This window comes from Saccostrea echinata, unplaced genomic scaffold (genome assembly GCF_033153115.1).
Source record: "Saccostrea echinata isolate AGI-Se365-2 ecotype Australia unplaced genomic scaffold, CSIRO_AGI_Sech_v1 ptg000081l, whole genome shotgun sequence".
Lineage (NCBI taxonomy): Eukaryota > Metazoa > Mollusca > Bivalvia > Ostreida > Ostreidae > Saccostrea > Saccostrea echinata.
Genome location: NW_026889830.1, coordinates 2,710,118 through 2,733,537, shown reverse-complemented (window position 1 = coordinate 2,733,537; position 23,420 = coordinate 2,710,118). Strand labels below are relative to the sequence as shown.

The window sequence follows — 23,420 nt, the reverse complement described above, 5'->3', positions numbered from 1 at the left end:
CTCTTGCTGCCTCTTGTTGATGTATCAGACATTTTTTATGTGTTCAGTTATATGTATAATATTAGTAATAGTAATGCACATCATTGCACATTAAGTTGTATCAATTAAGAGTACAAATATATCTTAAATAAAGACAACCTATGTCTACATGTGAAACTCAAAACACCACCAATGTACTAAATGGGAAGAATTGCTCTTCATTATATGTTGTATTCTGTCTGTTATCTTATCTGTAATTATACATGTTATATGTTTATGCCCATTGGGCCCTGATTTGGTAATAAATCCTATTCTATTCTATTCTATTCATAGTTCAGTTCTCAGTAGATTAAACTTCTGAAATGACACTAGACAGAAAAACAGCAAGTGCGTGTGACCCAAGTATTCCAGTGTTCACTGTTCCTGAGAGGTAAGTCATCGTTTTACTCTCCTAAGTAGCCATGGCCGATACTGCTGCACCAGCAAAGTCCCCAGCCAAGAAGAAGGCCGCAAAGCCTAAGGTGCCTGCTGCACATCCTAAGTACATTGACATGATTAGCACCGCCGTTGCATCTCTGAAAGAACGCGGTGGCTCATCCAGACAGGCCATTCTCAAGTACATCATGGCCAACTACAAAGTGGGCAACGATGTAAACTCTATCAACGCCCACCTGAAAATGGCCCTGAAGAACGGTGTTAAGAAAGGTGCTCTGAAGCAAGCAAAGGGTACTGGCGCTAGTGGCTCCTTCAAACTTGGAGACAAACCCAAGACCGAGAAGAAACCTAAAGCCAAAAAGGTTGCCAAGCCCAAGGCAGCCAAGCCCAAGAAGCCTGCTGGAGAGAAGAAGGCCAAGACTCCCAAGAAGAAGACAGCAGCCAAGAAACCAGCCAGACCCAAGAAGACCAAGTCCCCCAAGAAGAAGGCAGCCCCCAAGTCTCCAAAGAAGGCAGCAGCTAAGCCCAAGAAAGCCAAGACTCCCAAGAAGGCAGCAGCCAAGAAAACCAAGACTCCCAAGAAGGCAGCCGCCAAGAAATAAGCAGTCTTTGCATTCCAGACAGACTGTCTACTTAAAAAAAAAAAAAGCCCTTTTCAGGGCTACCCACATTTTTAGAAAAGATACCTCAATTACAGTCGTTGATGAAAAGTCTGCATGTTTGCCTCTGTTCCCCCCCCCTTCCCCCTCCTCTCTCTTTCTGTCTCACATTGTAATAAGGCTGTGCTGAAAATGTAAAATTAGGAAATTTTGTTGAGATTTCTAAATCAATAAAATTAAAGTATTAGAAATACAACACTGCCTAAGGGTAAAGTAAAATTATATGATCATAGTAATATTTTTAAAGTACAAGTAATTGGAAAATGATATCTCCCCCTCTCCCCCCCCCCCCCAAAAAAAAAAGTTATGCTCACATACAACATTAATAATGGGGAGGAGCGAAGTCAGTAATTGAAATGAATGACGATAAACAGGGGATGTGAAGGTGTGTATATGAAATTTTGAAGTATGATAGACCATTTTATCACACAAAAACACTGGTTCAAAATTCAGTGTTAAGTACACAAGTTTTATGATCAGATATTTTGAATTTGTCTGTTTTATTTCCTAACTATCAAGCCATACACAAAATGAAATGGCACATACTCTGGTACTCTGAGATAAATTTGTAAGGTAGTGACTATTGATGCAACTTCTGTGTAACCCGTACATGACCAAAGGATTCTTGAAAGCAAAACCACTTGCATACCAGTGCTTATTATTACATGATACATCACTTTGACATATTTTAAATTATAGAATCAGTCTTTTTGAGCTAAAATTTCTTTGACCCTTCGGGCTTGTTTTGACAGGATTTGATGTGTTGACAAGATAAGTTCTTGAAATATCTTAAGTCAAATGAGACAAACACAAACAACACAATGAAAGAAAAAAAAATCAGGTCCTTAAAGAGAGCAAAGCAATGTTGGGCTGATTTACAAGTGTTATGACACCCACCAAACACTGGGCAATGTATATAGAATTAAAAAAAATAATAAAATAAATAAATATATGGTAATATCCTTTTATACATTTATACATTTGCATGGCTTTGTATACTAGGGAAGGCTTTGAAATCCAACAATCTTACAGATAAATAAAAGAAAATAAAAAATAATAATAATAATAACAATTAAATAAATACATAAAATGGAAAAAAAAAACAAACAAAACAAAACAAAAACAAGGGATAAATCATTACGATTGTTAACATTATTACTGTGATTGTTTTTATCTCTTCATTCAATGGATCCTTATTATCAGAATTATATAATTTTAACCAAATAACTAGATTTAAACCAAGTACAAAATCTGTGCAGAAAGGTGGATTGAAATGATTCCAGCTAAGACCAATCGAAGCACAATGTGCCCGACTAATCACAAGGCGTCTTTCTTAACTTCGGAACCAATCGCAAACATCCTTACTTCGTGCGCGCTGATTTCGAAGTTTTGATCAAATATTCACGAGCCACAGGACCGTATAAAACTATAGTAAACACACGATCTCGTCATTCATTTTATCTGAACTCAGAGAGAAGATGGCACGTACCAAGCAGACTGCAAAAAAATCTACTGGAGGCAAGGCCCCGCGAAAACAGCTGGCTACCAAGGCAGCCCGTTAAAGCGCACCAGCCACCGGTGGCGTTAAGAAGCCTCACAGATACAGGCCAGGAACTGTCGCTCTTCGTGAGATCAGGAGATACCAGAAGAGCACCGAATTGCCCATCAGGAAACTCCCATTCAAGCGCCTTGTCCGTGAAATCGCTAAGGATTTCAAGACCGATCTGTGTTTCCAGAGGCCCTCCAGGAAGCCAGTGAGGCCTACCTTGTCGGACTCTTTGAGGATACTAACTTGTGTGCTATCCACGCTAAGAGAGTAACCATCATGCCAAAGGACATCCAGCTTGCCAGACGTATCCGTGGCGAACGAGCTTAAACATATTCTTGTTTCAGACAAAACACAAAACGGCCGTTTTCACAGCCACCAAAATATTTAGAAAAGATGCCTTCATGTTACAGCGCTCAAAGAAACGTAATACACAAAATTAAAACACAAAGGCCACATGATAAATGTTAGATCAAATTTGGAGTACGAAAGTGTCATAAATACTGACATAAACGCATCTAAACTATTATTTATACATATGCAAGAAAACAACAGATGTGATCGTATCGAGTGTTAAGTATATACTGGCATAATTGTGACATCTTACTTTCTATCATTACTTATCAACAAGGCGAAACTATAACAATAAGTTTAAAATGAATGTCACGGACAATTCGAAAATGAATAAAACACTTGCAAAAATAACGTACAGAACAGAACAATTATTTTCTAATTTAGAGTCCATAACAGACAAGTATGAAATTATTACAATAATAAGCAAAAGATATGCCAATGGATAGTATAACAATTTGTAAATGACATTGTTCATTTCAACAATAATATTGTACTATTTCAGTTAAAGGGAATACTATATATAAAAGTGTATCCATGGCTACTACAACATGTTATCATTTACGAACACGTATCCAAACATATGCCAAAAGCACAACCATTAGAAGAAAACATAGTAATTATATCATAACAAAAATTGCATAAAAATAGAAAATTGTGGAATTTATGAAACTCGGGGGTAAAGTAGCAAACGTATTAAGGTTTAGCCGATCGCGCAGGATAAAAATAGAAGAAAACAGATGCTGGGCAGGAGTTCAGGATGAACTTTTCACCGCTGATAATTAGCTCCATGAGGTTTGCTATTTGTTTGTAGATTAAGAACTTGTTTATAAGATACTGGCTTGGTCAAGAATAAGGGTGTAACCAATCAAAGAGGTTGATGCGAGGGAGCAGAGGTCATGCATCTGTATAAATTATCTACAGTAAATAAAAAGTCAAGATTATGCAAAAAGTTTAACAAGAATTTTAAGGTGCAATTAAAGATTAAAAGAGGGTCGGATAAGATTAACTTAAATTCAGAGCAAAATTAAAAGTCATTAGTGCAAATTTTGAAGAAATACTCAAATATGCAGGGCATGTACGGGGGTATAAATGTAGCGCAGTGAGACATATCCAGCCGGTGGTCTGCTGGATTTTGTCTCTTTCTGGTTGCATTTATACAGGTAAGATATTTTTATAGACTTGCGCGATTTTTGTAAGATGGTTAAAATGTTCAGATGGCTTAATGTATTTACAGGTTAATATATTTTATGATCTGATAGAAATGTTTCGTATTTATCATAATGTTTATTATATTGTGTATTGTGTAACTTTAGTAATTGTAAATAATTAGAATGTATGTGTTAATTTAATAAAGGGTGGTCTGCTGGATTTTGTCTCTTTCTGGTTGCATTTATACAGGTTGGGTAACAGCTAGGACCACTCCCCATAACCTGTGATGCGCTATGGACAGGAAGGGAGCATATCCTAGGAAGAGTAGATTCACACTGGAACGTCATTTTGAGAAATAAAGGAATATTAATAATCCAGCTAACTTGGGTCAATCTGGTCAAGACCAGGGGATTGTAAGAATTGTTCCCCTAGCTGTGTCTAAAAACCTCTCACAGGCAAAAGCGCACAACGATCCCGGAGTTGAAAATCAATTTATTCAATGACCAGAGAAATTCTAAGACCAAAAACAATATATTCGAATTAAACGAAAATCCCCCACAACCCACAACATATATTTTTTTTTATATGAAAATTATAATAAAGCAGAATCTCGTGCAGCACGAGCTGCACATGTGTCTGTCGTATGCAATGTAAATACACAGTATATACCATCAATTTCACAAGTAAAAGTTTACTTTATGAATACTGAATCAAATGACATTAAAGAGGTGAGAACCTCGTTAGTGGTTAGTACTTGCGTGCAAAACCTTTTGCATTATGCCAAAATAGGTTCAAATGAAATTAAATGATAAAAATATTCATTTAAAAAGAAAGGAAACACAGATTTAAAAACAGGAACTGCGCACGTAGTTCTAACCATGTATATTTATTCGAATTTATTAGAAATGGGTATAAAATTTAAAAAAAAATATTCATTTAAAAAGAAAGAAAACACAGATTTAAAAACAGGTACTGTGCACGTAGTTCTAACCATGTATATTTATTCGAATTTATTAGAAATGGGTATAAAATTTTAACATTCTAAAATATTGAACTACTGAATTGAGATAACAGGATTAGAAACAGCTCAAGGGTACATCAATAGTTAAAAAACTAGAGCCGAGCTCGTTGCAGAGCAACGAATAGGTCTTCCGTTGGAGCAGTGACCTTGAGTCAAGGTCATGCCATATTCTAAGATGATAAATAATCTTTTAAGGGACTATCAACTTGCAATGCTTCGCCAGTAGAAAGACAATAAAATAATTTACACTTTCTATTTCGTGACCTTGAACTTGTCCAGATGACCTTGCGTCAAGCCATGACACACCATGACGCAAACCTATCTGTGTTACCGACTTGACAAGTTAACACATGTTCTTTCAGACCACACATCCAGTAAAAGCATCTTGTTCTTAGTGACCTTGAACTTGAGTCAAGGCCATGAACCAGTCTGTATGATACCAACAATACCCATTCTGAGTGTTTCCAACTTGACAAGTTTACACATGTTTTTTTTTTCATTTCATTTCCATATAGTTGTAATTTATTACTTTTACCTCGCTGGCTTCAAATTTTATTGTAAATATGTTTTATGTCCAATTTCGATATTGAAAAACGTCGACGTCTTTGGGTACGTGTACAAGGTGCATTACGTTACCCTATCACATCATGTTTTATAACGCAAACCATACATGTACATATAGTCAGCGTTATAAAAAGGTTATAAAAAAAACCCATTTTATTCATCAAAAATCTGTGCTTAATTATCTTTGCCGATTTCTTACAGAACTACAGTGTTCCCAGGAACGCATGTGTCGCCTGCTTTTAGCTTCATTAAAGATGTAACTAAGTCTAAAAGTTATCAGCTATTTATTTGCTACGGCAGTGAATATAGTTCATGCGAAAAGAAAAAAAACAATCCAGGGATAGTAAGATTGCGATAGAATCTAACAATCAAATAGAAATGCAAATCCTTAACCCCTGAAAGCTAAAATGGATATTAATGAAATTTGAATAAATTTATTATAAATAATTATATATAAATTAATTAATTACGTGATTTCAACAATCCATCGAAAGAGGCTTCAGTCTATCATATCAGCAATTGTCAGTCTACACCATCTAGCTGCAATAATGTAGCCCTCTCCGATTTTTTTTAATCTGATATTTTCTGGAGAGGGCTACAATTCCACAGCATCTCTGTAATGGTGCAAATATATTTTTTAAATACGGGCGACTGCAGGCAAAATAAATTGTTTTTACATTCAACTTACTTCTAAAAAGGTGAAATTTTTATTCACTGTCAACAACATAGCCCGTTAAACGCGAAAACCAGATAAAATAAATCTGCTTGTTTACCAGTCGCTCTCATCAGAAGCCATGACAGTTCTCGCGTGATGCACTGAGACTTGCGTTTGAAAATTATAAATTACTTTGTAAAGTAGATTTTCGGGGTTACTAAATGATTGTGCTGTATGGCATCACTAAATATTGATAAAAAAAACTATTCCATGTGACATTTTTTCGTAAACAGCGATATTTATGCCTAAAATAAGGTAATTCCTACAGAGATCCGCTCCCTAGAGATCCCTAGTCTCATTGGCTGTCCCAAAATAAAATCGATCAAGGTCAGTAAACATGGCGGATAAATTCAAGTTGTGATGTTGACATACACGAAAAATAACCGATATAAGGATTGTTCTGTGTATGTTTGGATTGATTTATGTTTTGCATAACTACATTTTTGGAGTTCAGGTAAGAAATGTTAATTAAATAGCCATTTACTGATAATTTAAGCCGAAATCCGTGCGGGAGTGAATCACTCCCGCACTTGCACCATTACGGAGATCCTAAGGAGTTGTAGCCCTCTCCCCAAAAAAAAAAAAAAAAAAAAAAAAAAAAAAAAAGGGGAGAGGGCTACATTATTGCAGCTATACACCATCCATTTTGGAATACCGATCCCGTTGTATTTTCATAGTACTTAATTTCAGTTTTTGTGGTTTCTTTATTTCATACAGTGTCAAAACACATTGTCATGAGCTCATAAACATATATAACTGTTAATTATCAAACCCTGCCTCTGTAATTTCAAAAGACATAAGTTAAATTTAACCCTCCGCAGTACATATATATATATATATATATATATATATATATATATATATATATATATATATATATATATATATATATATATATATATATATATATATATATATATATATATATATATGGTTTAGTTTTTATTTCATCTTCTTCCTCACATATGACATGCGAAAACTTGACGACATAATACACAAGCACGAAAAGAAAATAAATACTAAATTTAAAAAAATATATATAGATAGATAGATATGAAATGAAAAAGAAAGAAAAAAAAGAAAATAGTAATAAAAATTCAAAATATAATTCAATTAATTGTGAAAAATAGTTTAAAGTTCATTATTTTCAATCTGTGGGTTGCTCTTCTATACTGCCTAAACAGGAAGGTATGATACAATACAGAGTCTGTGTGGGTTTCTCACAGTTTCAGGGCAAACTGAGGATGTTCACAGGACGGAGAGATCCAGTTGGCATTCTTAAACGTGTCTAGGAAAAGTTCAAAATAAATCATCACTGAAATTTGTCTTTTCAAGCAAAATTTTCAACTTGAATCGTAACGTGAAACTTAGACATGCGAGTTTAGAGGCCTATTTTCCTGATTTTGAACACTACAAAGAGAACAATCTAAAAATGTAAATAGATAGAATGATAGAGAGGAATGTAGAGGTTGCGACTGTGCTCATATTTTGTGGTAAAGACCCTTCGTTGAGCTGCAGCGCGGATGCAAATACCCACATTGAAACACACATGCATGAACGAAAACACGTACGTCTCGACACACTGGATGTTTTCTAAGCGGTCCGCGCTCAGTGTAAACAAAAACAGCAAGTCCGTGTGACCCAAGTATTCCAGTGTTCACTGTTCCTGAGAAGTAAGTCGTCGTTTTACTCTTCTAAGTAGCCATGGCCGACACTGCTGCACCAGCAAAGTCTCCAGCCAAGAAGAAGGCCGCAAAGCCTAAGGTGCCTGCTGCACATCCTAAGTACATTGACATGATTAGCGCCGCCGTTGCATCTCTGAAAGAACGCGGTGGCTCATCCAGACAGGCCATTCTCAAGTACATCATGGCCAACTACAAAGTGGGCAACGATGTAAACTCTATCAACGCCCACCTGAAAATGGCCCTGAAGAGCGGTGTTAAGAAAGGTGCTCTGAAGCAAGCAAAGGGTACAGGCGCTAGTGGCTCCTTCAAACTTGGAGACAAACCCAAGACCGAGAAGAAACCTAAAGCCAAAAAGGTTGCCAAGCCCAAGGCAGCCAAGCCCAAGAAGGCCGCCGCCAAGCCCAAGAAGCCTGCAGGAGAGAAGAAGGCCAAGACTCCCAAGAAGAAGACAGCAGCCAAGAAACCAGCCGGACCCAAGAAGACCAAGACCCCCAAGAAAAAGGCAGCCCCCAAGTCTCCAAAGAAGGCAGCAGCTAAGCCCAAGAAAGCCAAGACTCCCAAGAAGGCAGCAGCCACGAAAACCAAGACCCCCAAGAAGGCAGCCGCCAAGAAATAAGCAGTCTTTGCATTCCAGACAGACTATCTACTTAAAAAAGCCCTTTTCAGGGCTACTTACATTTTTAGAACAGATACCTCAATTACGGTCGTTTACGATATTTATGATATCATTGAAGAGAAGGGGTATTCAATTATTGCTCGAAATAATTCAAATGATGAGAGCAATAATTGATTCGATGAGAGGATTTTTCAATTGGATTGTTATCCGCATTTATGATATCTTCAAATAATTAAAGATATTTTCAATTACAGGTATTTTTTATGTTAATTTTGCGCTCCACACCTTTCTTTCAGTCTCCCATATCCCACATGTATTAGAGTTATCCTAGCTTTTATTTGTTTTCTTTTGTTTTGTTATAACACTGCATCGGAGTTGGCAATAATGGATGCAGTTGGCCGATATCACAGACAATAGTTTCGACAAGATTTTCTTATTTTTCAATATTTTGGGTATTAAAGTAACTTCTATGTTTACCGGTCCTGCAAAAGGATTTCAAGTTTTTTTTCCTCACTTCACTTGTTGTCCCATTGTTGATTGCATGCATAGAATGGTAAACTTGTAGTTTTTTGTACTTCATATTTACTAGTATTTTTTTTTCTACGGTAAGTGATATTTTAAATGAAAAATGCAAGCCATATTTTTCCTATAAAATTCAGTTTTAAAATCAGAAAACAGTCCATTTCTTTTTTAAATTAAATTGATGGAGGTGGTGCGCCACAGAGGTCGAACTTATTGGTCCCCATGAGTGTGGTAATCCCTTGTCCTGTGCTGAAACATCCACACCTGTTGACTCCATCAAAACATGTGACATATTCTCCCTTCTTGATTATTCTATCTCCAGTTGTGCAGGTATCTGAATAAGATTGCATAATATTCTCACATTTTGACTTCTCCATAACAATCAAGCTAAGCCCTAGCTTGCATATTAACCCCTTCCCTCCGAAAATGGCCATCTACTAGTGATCAAATACCCAAGGGAATAACAAACTCACTGAAAAGTAAAGTTTACCGGTAAATGCTAGAATAAGAAGATTGAATATAAAGAATATACCCTTTTTCCCTGGGATATAACTATGATATTTCAATAAATGAGGAATACAAATATTCGAGCGGAAATGGTCAGTATTTTACCTGGACAGACAGGACAGGATTCTTCGGATTGCGTAACTTGTTCATCCTTGGGACAGTCGGGAGGCGGGCACTCCCAGGATTTACAGTAAAACAGATCATCCACGAAGTCGTGGGCACATTCTACATTCTTAGTCGGGAGATCCTTTTTGTCAGAGTAGACACTGCAATCATAATATTTTTCTTCCCCTGTCGACCCTAAATCTAAAATAAACCAGTAACAACTAAAACAAAATGTGTTTTGTGAAATTTGGTGCCCCTATAAGGCATGGCTAAGGTTAAAGTTTTTGTGGACAGACAGACATACGGAGGGACAGACAAAAAAATATATATATGCCCCGATTCTCCGATAACGGAGGCGTAAATATATAACATTCTTTAATATTAGATTCTTGCAATATAATATAAAACAGCATGAATCAACATTATTATCCATATTATTGACAAATATAACTAAAACCTTATAGGCCATGTGTTATTCTTTTAAACGCAAGATCAAAATGTCTTTTAAAGACAGCCTGGGTAGTTCTCGCTTGATTTATAAATTTAAAAAGAAATTTCAAGATTTGAAGTTTTCTGTAACTTTTAGTTGAAACCAAGATACTTAGCATATAAGTATAAGAATGATAATAAAAATAGCACCTTTTGTTTGTAAGATGATTTTTTTTTATTTTTCATTTACTTACCCGGCCGCTCTGGACATAAGAGGAAGTACTTTCACTTGATTTAATTACCCGCTATGGGCAGAAGAGAGAGTACTTGTATTTTCACTTGATTTTCTGGCATAAGAGAGAGTACTTTCACTTGATTAACTTACCCGCTCTAGGCTTAAGAAAATTTTCACTTGATTTACTGGCATAAGAGAGATTATTTTCATTTGATTTATTTACCTGCTCCGAGCACAAGAGAAAGTATTTTTACTTGATTTACTTACCTGCTCCGAGAACGGTTGCAATTACGCACAAAGGGAATGTATCCATTAGCTTCATATTCTGAAACAAAACATTTTTATATCATTATATTTTTGAATTGAAGATAATTATTACAGAGAGGACTTTACCCTTTAACAATGCTTACATCGGTTTGAGTGGACGATGTACGGCTGTTGTATTGATTAATTTGGACTGGAATCATGACGAGTTATTTTATACGAGTTCAATTAGCAGATGTACTTGACAGAAAGTGAAATATATGTAGAAGGTCAATCAATTAATTGCAATGTGCAACTATAGTTCACCATATTTTTAATTAACCCGCGTGTAAATTATAGGATGAGTAACATTTGTGAAGTTGAAAGCGTGAACCTTTGAACTTTGATTATATTACACACCATTACAAAATATCAACGCAAACTATGATTTTTTTTTAAAACAAGTTTTAAATTATACTTAAACCCATATGGAATAAAATAATTTAAAGTCATATGTGTCGTATTCTTTGATAAGTTCAGACTTACTAAATTTAAAAAGCTCTTTCTATTTGTTTTATTAGTTTATATAAAGATAGGAGTTTCCTGTAAATTACACAATTTAAATCAATCGCGTTTCATAGATATAAGAAATTTAAAACAATAACCGATTTATTTACTGACTCCGCATTTAAATATCAGACACAGTTTAAAGTCAATTTAACTACAGAAACGTTCAAAATCGGTGAGAATTTTAATTTGAACGTAAATAACAAATATTATGTTCATCTACACTATATAAATCTCGTTTTTATTTATTTATTTATTTTTTAGCTCAGATACGCCATATATAGCTTTAAAATTCATCGCCCATGAATAGATGTACAAGTATTCTGAAGCTCATTTCTAAATATACATGTACACTACACCATTAACGAAATGATTTCCACGTAAGGGAACTTTGAACGAGAAAAAAAAATAATTCCAAGAAACGGACAAGCAAACCCTGTAAAGAAGAAAAAAAAAGCACGCGCAGCAGAAAATTTATTTATTTAGTAAGTTATTTATTTAGTAATTATTATATACGTAGTATTTATGATGATTTAATCAAGGTATAAATGAGAATATTAAACATATCCACAAATGTGTATTTAGGTACATTATAAGCCCATATTCATATGATTCAGTTTTTTTTAAATCTGGCATTACTGTTTAAAGGACTAGGTGTGTCAGGGAGACATAAATGCCTCTACTGATATGCAAGTTTTAAATATTTGAAAGTCCAAGTGTGACAATAAAAATTAGGTGGAATTGACACAAAAAATATCATACTGCTGCTTTTGTTTTCTGGAATCATTTGTCTACATGATCATCACAACATATTTAGGCTGCGTGAATGATGATCACTTAAATGTACAAGCCAAAAAATAAATAAAGGTCCAAACACAGCGAACAATTCAAAATTTTGAAAGTTCTAAGGGTCATAACGTTTGTAAAAATGGGTCAATCGGCCACTTCATGGCGGGGGCATGAAAAAACTTTATATAGTCACATAGAGAGCACCAAATTTAAATAAACACGAATAATTGAAAATATCTTCAATTCCTTTGATGCTCGCAACAATTCGACGAAAGATCTCTTCGAATAATTAATGACATCTTCAATTTCGAAGTATTTCGCGAATCAACTCTGAATTATTTCGCATTAATATAATTCAATTATTGATATCATTAATTAATTTGCTGAATTGGTGCGTGTAATAATTGAATATTTGCTCTCTTCAAATGAACAATAATTAAATTAATGCGCGTCGATAAATAAATTGTAGAACAACAGTTATTTTCAAATGATGAAAGACCCCCTCAAACATTTCAGTTGAAGTTAATTTGGTGCTCCATGCTTATGCATGTCATCATACCACAGTTTATCCTGCTGTTGCAATTACAAGTATATTGCTCTCTTCAATCGAAAGCATTAATTCAATTAATGCGCACAACTACTCTTTTATACAGAAAGGAACTATCTAATTAGTGATATCGTCAATTCAACATATCAATTAATTTAATAATGAATTATTGTTCTCTTTTAAAGTATTAATGTGCACATTAATGGAATTGATGATATTTTCAAATGATGAAGGACCTCTTCAAATATTTCAGTTGAAGTTAATTTGGCGCTCCATGCTTATGCATGTCATCATACCACAGTTTATCCTGCTGTTGCAAACATTAATTATGGTGTCTATACGGTATTCACACCACATACAATGATATAACTCACAGATGTATTATACTGATCACTCGAAAACATGTGGTATACGGAAAAGATGGACTCATGAAGTACAAAGAAAATGTTTACACATAATATAGGCAATCTGAATAAAATAATATTTAAATGAAAAATGAATTCTTTGTAATAATTCTGCGACACTAAGTTGTATACTGTCATGTTGTAAATTTTGAATTTACCCGGTGGCAGTAAATATAAAATTTACAACTTGTAAATTTTGTATTTACTGCCAACCAGTAAATTCAAAAAGAGATGGGCGAACAAGGCGAGGGCAATGCCTAAAGTGCCATAAACATAAAGGTGAAAAATTAAATCTTAATTATATCAAAATTTTCTTTGATGTTTCATCTAAAATTAAGTATACTTTATGTAAAATCTTCCTAGTTTGCAAAAATCTTACTAAGATTGAAATTATTTGCCTATGAAAAAGCATACACACATTAGAGAGTGCAAAAAGGATCATTTTCTCATACTAAAACACAATTCTATATATCTTTAAAAGTTTATCCTCAAAGTTTGCGAATAAAATACCGGTATACATTTTTTGGTCAATAAAAACATGGAGCAAAGACCCACTATACCTTAAAAATACACTCTTATGACACATTTGCATCTTTCCGAGAAATACTTTGTAGTCCATTTAGTCAAGGATCATATAATAAACATGATTTAAATGCAACAATTCATCAAGAGCTGTGTACATGTGCTGTAGTGGTTTGTCTGTTAGTCTCAAAGGAAAATGACACTCGGGATTTTTATTGCTAACCCCACGAATACCACATTATTTTCTTAATAACAGAATAATTTTTGCCGAGAAAATTTTGATCAGAAAAGTTTTGTTTATCATAATTTCATACATTTCAATAATGAGAATTTTACTCTAAATACTAAATTCACAAATAGATTATGATTTTTATATATCTGAAGCTACAGGCACTCTGCGCGTCTTGTTCACCCATCTCCTTTACAACATGACAATGCTACAAGTTACTCTCTCGTTACATAGTGATTCTGTAACATAAAACTTTCGAATCTGTTCAGATAAGATTGAAAACGTTCATTTGAAGAATTACACAATCATATTTGGGGAAAAAAATCAGAGAAGGTCGAAGTAACAAGAATTTTAAGGTAAAAAAAATATTTGTATGTTCTTCAAAATGCTTCACACATTAAAAATTTTAACAAAGGTAAAAAGGGGTGAATTGCAACTTTATCTCCTGAAATGGACGCAAAGATTCAGAACCCTCAATGAATAAAAAGAAATACTGCTCTTACAAGCAGGATGCATTTGATAACAATCAGCCAAGGGATAAAACCTTTAAATTTTTCTTCATCTGCCGTGCTTTCTAACATTTATTTATTTTTCCAAAACATATTGAACGGGACACAGCCTTACTAGCGATTTTGGAATGAAAATACTTTTTGAGATTTTCAATCTCAATTGAACAGAGTTTTGAGAATACATGCTTAGCGGAGTCAAGTCTGCAATGGTCACATCATATGAGAAATGAAGGTGGGGAAAAGCAACAGACTCCTCCTGAAGAGCATCCATTCATTACTATACAATTCGTATACAGTGTCCAATCTGTTTAACCCAACAGCTAGCATTGAATATACTCTTTATCACACAGAGTTTACGGGTGTTTACTTATCAAGAGTTTAGACCTGGCAGCTACTAAATAACGCAATTTAAATCGATTTTAAGGGTTACACCTGCGACTTCAAAGAACAATAGCAGAAAATGTTTAAATGCCAGTATTGAGGTTGTATTGCTATTTAAAATCAATGCCATCGAGTTCAACTTTGGTATTTTCATGGAGCAATTCTTTTTAAAACATAACAGTCAACCTTGTCATAAATGGCGTATTGGGTAGAATATGGCCCAACGTGTTGTGGACAACTTACAAAACGACTATCTCATCTGTAGTATTTGTCTAGGACGTTACAACGATCCCCGGCTTCTTCCCTGTGGACATACTTTTTGCAGACAATGTCTTTCTGATCATATAGACCAATCAGTTCGAAGTGCAAATGCGGATCATTTCAAATGTCCAAACGATCGTGGAGACGTCAGAAGACCAGGACCAAACGTACCTCTTCGTGAATGGGCTGACAAATTTCCAGTGGATACTTTCATCTCAAGCCTTCTTCAAGCTGTTCAACATCATGAACAGGGGCCACCCTCTTCAGAGCCAGAGGTCAATGCCAGACCTAGAAGAGGTCCCGTAAATCCTAGATCCAGGCCACAACAAACCCAAAGGCGAGGAAGAGGTCCTCAACAAAACCCACCACCACCTCCACCTCAGCATGAAAGTAATGGACTGACATGCTTGGAACACCCAGCAAGACAACTAGAATTTTTTTGCCTGGGATGTTCGATTCTTATTTGTTCCCACTGCGCAGTTCAAAATCACAGACGTCCCAGATGCGAATGCTTGTCTACTGAAGAAGCATTGAGAAGATTATCACCAAAATTAGAACATTTAAAGACCAAATTCCAAAATCAGCTCTCGTACATACAGGATTTGAATAGAAACGGAATGCCCTTCGATGCTGAACTGGAAAACAGCAAAGCACAAGCCTTTGATTATTTGTCTACTGTCGAAAACAAAATCAGCGAATTTACGCAACAGTGTCTTCGTGAAATTGAAAATTTAAAATCTACGGTGAGAGAAACTGGACAAAATATACCGAGGGAAGATGGCAACATGGCTTCACTGCTAAACAGACTACAAGAAACAAGGCAAGGTTATGAAAGCATTTTCAATGCTCCACCAGGTGCAAGTTTTTTAAGGAATTTAAACAAGTATGAGGTGCAAGCTGATACATATGAATCCGAAATAGAGAGAGCGGTCTCTAATAATCCTGTACCCCAGGTGGATCTTGTCACTAACGCTGCATTTCAAAACTTTTTAAGAAACCCACCACCAGTTGCCCGCATGGAGATCAAAGAGCTTACGACAGCGAGGCAGCCCCGGCAGCAAGGAAGAAGAGAGGCTACATTTACCATGTCCAACGGGCGGAGAAACCGATCTTCACGATAATTTTTTTTAATTTCATATTGAAGTTTAATTATCAATTCTTAATATCGTCTCTCCCTTCATTTAATATTTTAAAAAATGACAATGACATATAATGTATTTGAAGAAATGTACAACAATGTCTAAAAAATAATCTATAAATGATTTTTTCCCTTCCCTTGGGGACCATGTGTTGTTTCTTCCATATAGTGTGTTTTTGTCTATCACAAGTCATGTCTGGATATAACTTTAAATCCATCTTAAGAATTCAAAATTACAATTTCTTGTTTACTAGTGACCTTTTATTTGTGTCAGGATCATCTGTCCGAGGTCAAAGTCACTTGGTGTAACACATCATATTTTTTTTTTGAAAAGGAAATGCGTCACACTTAATGAATTTAAAGTAAATTTTATATTTACTATCGTGTTTAATATCATATAAGTGATTATTCGGGTAAAAGGTATTATGAAGTAACAGAGGAGACCAGCCAGCGAAGGAGACTTCCTAATCTTAGTCCTAACTTTAAGACGACGATGAGGGTGTCCTAAGACATATCTTAGGTGATTTAAGAAGCACCGCTGCCAGGAAAACAACTAGGAATTATTGAAAGCACACTGTTTATGTATTGAATCCAATAATTTTTGTAAAATATTAATTTCTTTTATGAGTTTAACCAATTTACTAAACATAATGTCGTGTCACTGTATATATGTATATGTAAGCATATACCTGAATAAAGGGAAATAGATGAAGTAATAATGTAATGAAATGTCAGCAAACGTACCAGTTATTAATTTGTTTTCTTCTTTTTTTTGTTGGGATGGGTTATAAGATGATGCAGTCCCATGCTAATACGAGTCGAGTCTCTCTCTCTTTCTCTATCTGAATTCACTGACCTACTCACTGAAAAATCTGGCATTTCCATTGATATTTTTTTTTAATCGGTTACGACAGTATAGGAAAATTATCATTCTGTCAGTAGTTATATCTCTATTAAAATTATTTAAGTACAAGTTTAGCATTTAATACGTTTGTATTGCACCAACCTGGTACATGTCTTGTAGACCTAGCCGGTGTTAATGATATAGAAAACACACCACAGAAAATATTTAAACAAAATACAAACGCGGATGAATGCGGACACTACCCCTCCTTTTCTCAGAGAGATTCCTGTTGATCATATGGGTTTAACAACGAGAAATTACCTATGGTTTGAAAATACAACTAATTATTAAATTTTCATCGGTCTCTATATGTGTATGATAAATATAATATTTTAGGTTTAATTTCAATACGTCACAATAGCGGTGTTGCATATTGGTATTCCCCCTTCAAACCTTTTTTTCCCTAAATTACTTATCCAGTAATACAAATACATGTATATGTGAATAAACCAACGTATAAAGTCTCGATTTTTAATTTGTTGATTTTTTGCTAGGTAGATTGTAGAGAAGTATCTCTGTTATATATACTATAGCTAAATACCTGAAAATGGCATAAGAATTGATTAAACTGCTACAAATGTAGCGGAAATCGATGAAATAACGCAATTACGGATTAAATGTGTGAAACTTACTAATACATATCATATGTGGATCCATGCATTTCTTCCGGGGGGAGGGGGGCACCCACTCAAAAAAATTCATACTCAGATATTTTTGACAATCAAGGGGAAAAAACACCTATCAACTTCTCAAAACCTGATAAACCTTTTCTTGTGTGTAGGGGGAGGGTGTGTGTGCTGGTGGGTGTTAAGTCGCTTGTCTTTACAAATATATAGAACATGTTCATGTATGTGACTTTCCTTGTCATTTTTACCAGGGGTCCATGTTTTGTAGGGGGTTACTTTACTATATACTTTTAATAACTCCAAAAAATCTCAGGGGACCGAACCTAATGAGTCACCCACCCACCCACCCCTTACATCCGCGCATGCATATGATGGCATATGGACATAGGAACAACATGTAATATTTGTTTTACAAAAATTAAAAAAGAAAAAAGAAAGAGAACTGCTTGGAATGGAATTAACGACATTTTAACTTAATATATTCCTAAGATACTTAATTTCGTTTTACATCCAAGACGTATCTTAGGATAGTCCTAAGATATATGTCTTAAGTAATATCCTAAGACACACTTTAGGAAATTTTCATAAGCATGCCTGCTAGAGTTCGGATTCAACGGAAATTAATGTGATTTTACACTAAATGTATTTATTTTCGCTAAATTAAGCTATATCAAAGTTTTTAACACCAGAAGATTATCATATTTATGAAATATTTTCTATTATAATTTTTCCTGTTGTGTTATACACTGTACCTTCGTAAGATATTAACATCCTACCAACAATGTTTCTAGTCTATTGGCTAAAAGCAAGAAAAACAGCACACTACTATTGTTAAACATTACATAATTTGTTTCAAATGGAATTCAATACTGAAATTCTAATCATTACCTGTGACTAGCTCAGAATTTACATCACTTCACCAGAAAAGACCCCCCCCCCCCAAAAAAAAAATCACAACCCCCCCCCCCCCGAATTCATTCTTATTAACTGTTTTAAAAAAATGCAGCAGATGGATCACCAGGTATGGCCCGTTGTGTCCATCACTATCAACTATTGTTGAAGAACATCCAAGGATATATTGTTATTGTTCAGTAAGTAAGCGAATCATAAACTGTGTGTATTTAGAACAACACGACCACTGTTAACTGAAAAAAATAATTGCCGATGGAAGTGACGTCTCATTTGAAACAATCAAAGTGAAGATTATTGCGCAAAAAAGTAAATATAAATTCATTTTACTTAATGCCTCTTATTTGAAAGTTTACAATATATTATACACAAACACATACACACAGTTGCTTGCATGGAATGTCGATAAGCCTAACCTTCCTCCGGATCTTATATAGACCATTACTGTTATATGTTTTGTGTAACCAATTATTAACTTATTAAGGACATACGCAACGTAGTTTGAACTTTATTGTCTTTTTCCCTGGAGTTGAAGAGTTCCAATACTTAAAGGAACTGTGTGCTACATTTTAATGCCTATATATGCTGTTGTACATTTCTTCTAAAACAAGTTTAGATAAACAAAATATCTAGAATATATGTTTAGTAATTTTTGAATATTTTTCTTTGAAGTATACAAGAATTTTCATCAATTGATATCTTTTCAAAACCCCTGGTAATGCATGCTGATTTTTTGCCTATGAACATCTGATGGCACTATAATCTTAAATTAAGAATATCTTGAAAAATTATCAGTAGGTAAGGTACGTTGCGTATGTCCTTAAAACACGTATTGGCGTTGAAAAGTTTGAAGAGTAATTGTGGAAAATATAGGGGAGGGGAATTTTTAAACTTTCAATTTTTCTTTGATAAAATAAATATTTTTTAAATATTTAGAACCATTACCAATTTTCTTTCAATTTTAAAAATAACTGTTCAATTTTTATAATCAAGGTGGCGGGTATTTTTCCACTTTCCTGTCCTTCTTTAAAAACAAAGTCTTTAGAAATGACATAAAAATGAAATAATTTTCCAAGTTAACGCTACACCAGCATCAGAGCAATGACCAGGAGTTTGTCCACTGTTGTAATGTTATGTCTGCCCAGGAGTAGGCGTACCCCGGCCCCCAGGGCATCCTGTTTACTGTAAGGGCTATGAAGGTCTTCCACTGGTGCAGCTCCAACCACCCTGAAAATTATAAACCTTTTTTTCACAAATACGAAGTATGAAATATTAATATCAGCATCATTCCTGTTCGTAAGAGGTGGTTATAAACAATAAAAAAGAAATGTGGCATACCGTCTTATCAATTCACAACCAGCAAACCCGGCCATTTCAGATAGTAGTTTATCTTGGTAAGTCTGCTGCTCTCCAACAAAGCTCGTCATTTCCTCCAGGTACTTATTTACTGAAGGAAAATGTTCATTTTGTTGAACATAGTATTTATTATCTAATTTACAAAAAAAAAAAAAAAATATAATCAAGTATATTTTTTTATACTAACCTGTCACTTTGCATGCCTCTATCATAAGTTGCGCAAACTTCCTATGCCTGTCGTGGTCTTCTGGTATTGACATGTGGCCATAATATGAAAAAAATGTAATTGGCAAGAAGAAGCCCAATGTCAAGAGCTGCAGGTCCAATGTATGCAAATTCCAAGTCAATAATCTTTAAAAGAAAACATGTATATTCAGTCTATGAGGATCTGTAAAGATTTGAATTTAGAATTGATTGATATGAGAACCAAAGACCAATACCGAGAGCACTACAGTCTTAGAATTCCCTGGGTCATTAGTCATGGATTGCTGAAACTTTTGAAATGATATTTCAGTGTTTCTTTTGGATACATATTTATTATAAAATACTTTGAAGGAAACCATTGCATTGATGTTAATCACTGTTGAGCTAGGTTGTACATGTAAAATCATGAGCATGAGCTTGAAAGAGAGAGAGGGAGAGAGTAGGGGGGGGAGGGTATCCATGAAACATGAGCTTTCATTATATATACAATGTAGTGATGTAAGATGTAATGAATTTAGTGTCTACAATTTTAGCTAGTATGTCCACATACTTTCGTATCAGCACCATTCACCATGACAGAACCCGTATGTAGATCACCGTGTACAAGGCATTCTTTCTTCGTCAAGAAAATATGCTTCATATCGTTTGCTACATCTAAGACTCTAGGATTATCGTATAGTTGTGAAAGACTTGAAGTGATGTCATCTGAGAGTTTGTTTGTGCTATCAAACTTGTCAAAGGGTTTCGTGAAGATGTATTGTTCAGTAAGTTTGACTAGTTCAGTATCTCTGTGAAAATAAAAAAAAATAATAATAATAAAAAAAAGATTGTAAATTGTACTATCAAAGTAAAGTACCACGAACCTTACTAGCATATAGCTGCAAGTAAACTACATTTGCCGCCAAAATTGTATTATGACAATTTTTTTATACTGAAGTTCGACTCACTGAAATTTGCTTTTATATTCACTAAAGCTCCTCTCGCTAATTTTGGCGACATGGGTTTGATTGTGAACTTTTCCAATGTCTCTTGCTAATTTCTCTACTGCCTCCATACAACAAATTCCGCTAATGAGTTGTTTACGGAAATCTTTATATGTCACTAAATCTTCCATACAGACTGAAATAAGACAATTGATTTATATACAATTGTAGCTATTTGTATTGAATTTTAATCAATTCTGACAATGGAAAAATCACTTTAACGTTGCATTGACAATATTTCTAATTTTTTATTGATTAAAGTTTTATACAGAAAACAGATGAAAGATTCAAACTATTCAAATTAAATACGTTCATAGTGTGTAACTGTAATAATTCCTATGAAAACTTCTTTCAATAGATCAAAAGTTTTCTATAAGTTTATTTTGCAAATGATCTTAGTTAAAAACAATATAATCTAATGGTAATAGTGATGTGGATTCTACATACTTGTTCTAGACTCGTGATCATAAAAGTACGGTCGTGGTACACTAGCTAATGCGAGCTCTGAGAACACACACAGGGCGTCATATTCTGTCTGACCTCTAGACGGCTCTAGCGGGTACTCAGGACCTAAACACTGGCATTAAATGGAATGTCATGACATCTCTATTATACACGTATGGCAAACTAAGTGTATAATTTTACTTAGTGTTTAAAATTATATATAAATCAATTAACATAGATCTATGAACATAAAGAATCCAGGGTTAATTGCTGCATGTTTACAATCGTACTTTTACGTCATCTTCCGATATGGCAATTTTACAATGTAAATCAAGTGTCTACTTACATGTATATTGAATAAATTACAGTATTTCACTGTTGAAAATGTAATAAATATATTGAAAGTCTTAAGAGCTCCATAAAGTGTTTTAATCCTTTGGAGAAATGATAATATTTATTTTTTGGGAGATGAGGTGGGGCCAGTGGAGAAAGTGTCTAGATCTTGAATGTTCCAAACTAAACCAGACTATAATATACTAGTAATACTGACATGACAAGTGCTTCGGACAGTTTATAACTATTTCTGTAGACTATTTGTTTAGAACCCTAAAATTCTTCGTGTAAAACAAAATGCACAAAAAGGGAAGTGAAATATATTTTTGATTTATAGATTTATTACCATCGATTTTACCTTAATATAGGGAGGTGCCCGTTTAAAAATGATACTCTGTCCAGATTTTTTTGCTCTAATTACGTCATTCAGATTCCCATCACCAGCTGAGGTCAATTCAATGGTATCTGGGCCACTAAAAGACTTCAGAAAATTAATAATTAAATTTTAGTGAAAAGGCCAAAAGGAAATAAGAAAAAAGTAATACTGACTTAATAGTTAAACAAGTTTTTGAATTGATCAACATACTAGTATTTTAATTACATGTAATTTGAAATAAAATGACTTGAAAGACACGCCTGTATTGTTTTCAAATTTATGTATTAAATTAGAGATAATTAACCATTCAAAAAGCACCCATCCTCAAAACTGTTCATGTTTAAGTCTTTGAAATGATACTTTGAAACTATCAATGTGGCAATAAGATTTTGAGCCAGAATTTAGTTTGTCGCTGATAGTGTTCCATACATAAACCCACCTTAAGTTGGTCAAGCTGTGAATATTTGTCCAGCAGGCCAATAAACATCGCCTGATCTTTATCCCAGGTTGCCATCCTTTACGAAAGTACAGTAATGGGTTTTGTATTTCCTTCTTTGTAAATTTGTCCTGATTCCTCAAATAGCGATATTTATCGCACTCTTTTTTAATAAATGTACAATCATCTGATAAACCTTTTCCAGTTCACTGTGACCTAGATAAGTGGACAGATAATTGTATGGAACAACACAGTGACATGATTCGTATAAGTTAATGTCCGAGTATATAACTTATAATTATGTAAACATTTTGTTAAGTCATTCTACAGAAAGCGATAGTTTGCATTTCAATGTAAATTTCTAGATAAATTATTCATAATTCCAATGTCAAAAGTTTAGAAAAATTAATGTAGGTGTCTTATTAATTTTCAATCAAAAGTTGAAAATGATTACATGACAAATTAGTAATCATTTCAACTTTAGATTGAAATTATTAAAAGACATAGGTGAAAGTTATGAAATTCAAAAATACAATCTGATTAACATCCGCTCACTTACATCCGCCACACCTTTTGTAATGATTTTTGTGAGAAGATCAAAAGGTCTGATTTTAAATAAATTTATTCAAGCATATTAGGAAATCTCAGTGGCGGATCCAGGATTCTTGAAAAGGGGAGGGGGCAATCTGTTCTAGTCTGGGGTGGGGACCCAGTGGGCGAAGCTACCGGAAGCTCTTT

At 34.4% G+C, this 23,420-nt stretch overlaps 5 protein-coding genes across 5 annotated transcripts; 3 read left to right on the top strand and 2 right to left on the bottom strand.

Annotated features, from left to right (window-relative positions):
• Positions 1–424: 424 nt before the first annotated feature.
• On the top strand, positions 425–1,017 carry LOC133176811 (histone H1-delta-like). Its single transcript, XM_061311880.1, has one exon. It carries the CDS (start codon positions 441–443, stop codon positions 1,014–1,016), a length of 576 nt encoding a protein of 191 aa, XP_061167864.1. The 5' UTR covers positions 425–440; the 3' UTR covers position 1,017.
• Positions 1,018–8,093: 7,076 nt separating this feature from the next.
• LOC133176807 (histone H1-like) lies at positions 8,094–8,723 on the top strand. Its single transcript, XM_061311877.1, has one exon. The coding sequence runs from the start codon at positions 8,127–8,129 to the stop codon at positions 8,721–8,723; it is 597 nt and encodes a 198-aa protein (XP_061167861.1). The 5' UTR covers positions 8,094–8,126.
• Positions 8,724–9,333: 610 nt separating this feature from the next.
• Positions 9,334–10,840, bottom strand: LOC133176819 (uncharacterized). Its single transcript, XM_061311888.1, has 3 exons — positions 10,789–10,840; positions 9,858–10,058; positions 9,334–9,579 (listed from the first exon to the last, which is right to left on the bottom strand). Exons 1-3 carry the CDS (start codon positions 10,832–10,834, stop codon positions 9,419–9,421), a joined length of 408 nt encoding a protein of 135 aa, XP_061167872.1. The 5' UTR covers positions 10,835–10,840; the 3' UTR covers positions 9,334–9,418.
• A 4,061-nt stretch (positions 10,841–14,901) lies between these two features.
• On the top strand, positions 14,902–16,174 carry LOC133176784 (tripartite motif-containing protein 3-like). Its single transcript, XM_061311853.1, has one exon. The coding sequence runs from the start codon at positions 14,928–14,930 to the stop codon at positions 16,092–16,094; it is 1,167 nt and encodes a 388-aa protein (XP_061167837.1). The 5' UTR covers positions 14,902–14,927; the 3' UTR covers positions 16,095–16,174.
• Positions 16,175–18,859: 2,685 nt separating this feature from the next.
• LOC133176744 (methylthioribose kinase-like) lies at positions 18,860–22,829 on the bottom strand. Its single transcript, XM_061311815.1, is given in 9 exon segments — positions 18,860–19,777; positions 19,889–19,997; positions 20,094–20,184; positions 20,186–20,257; positions 20,661–20,898; positions 21,058–21,229; positions 21,541–21,670; positions 22,229–22,351; positions 22,686–22,829. Coding segments are annotated over 9 exon segments (1,155 nt in total). The 5' UTR covers positions 22,761–22,829; the 3' UTR covers positions 18,860–19,632.
• Between the last annotated feature and the right edge of the window lie 591 nt (positions 22,830–23,420).

Coding starts and splice junctions, on each gene's coding strand:
- LOC133176811 (XM_061311880.1), top strand. CDS start 441: ATGGCCGATACTGCTGCACCAGCAAAGTCCCCAGCCAAGAAGAAGGCC.
- LOC133176807 (XM_061311877.1), top strand. CDS start 8,127: ATGGCCGACACTGCTGCACCAGCAAAGTCTCCAGCCAAGAAGAAGGCC.
- LOC133176819 (XM_061311888.1), bottom strand. CDS start 10,834: ATGGATACATTCCCTTTGTGCGTAATTGCAACCGTTCTCGGAGCAG. Junction 10,059..10,788: donor TGCAACCGTTCTCGGAGCAG/GTAAGTAAATCA, acceptor GGTTTATTTTAG/ATTTAGGGTCGACAGGGGAA. Junction 9,580..9,857: donor ATCCTGTCCTGTCTGTCCAG/GTAAAATACTGA, acceptor AATCTTATTCAG/ATACCTGCACAACTGGAGAT.
- LOC133176784 (XM_061311853.1), top strand. CDS start 14,928: ATGGCCCAACGTGTTGTGGACAACTTACAAAACGACTATCTCATCTGT.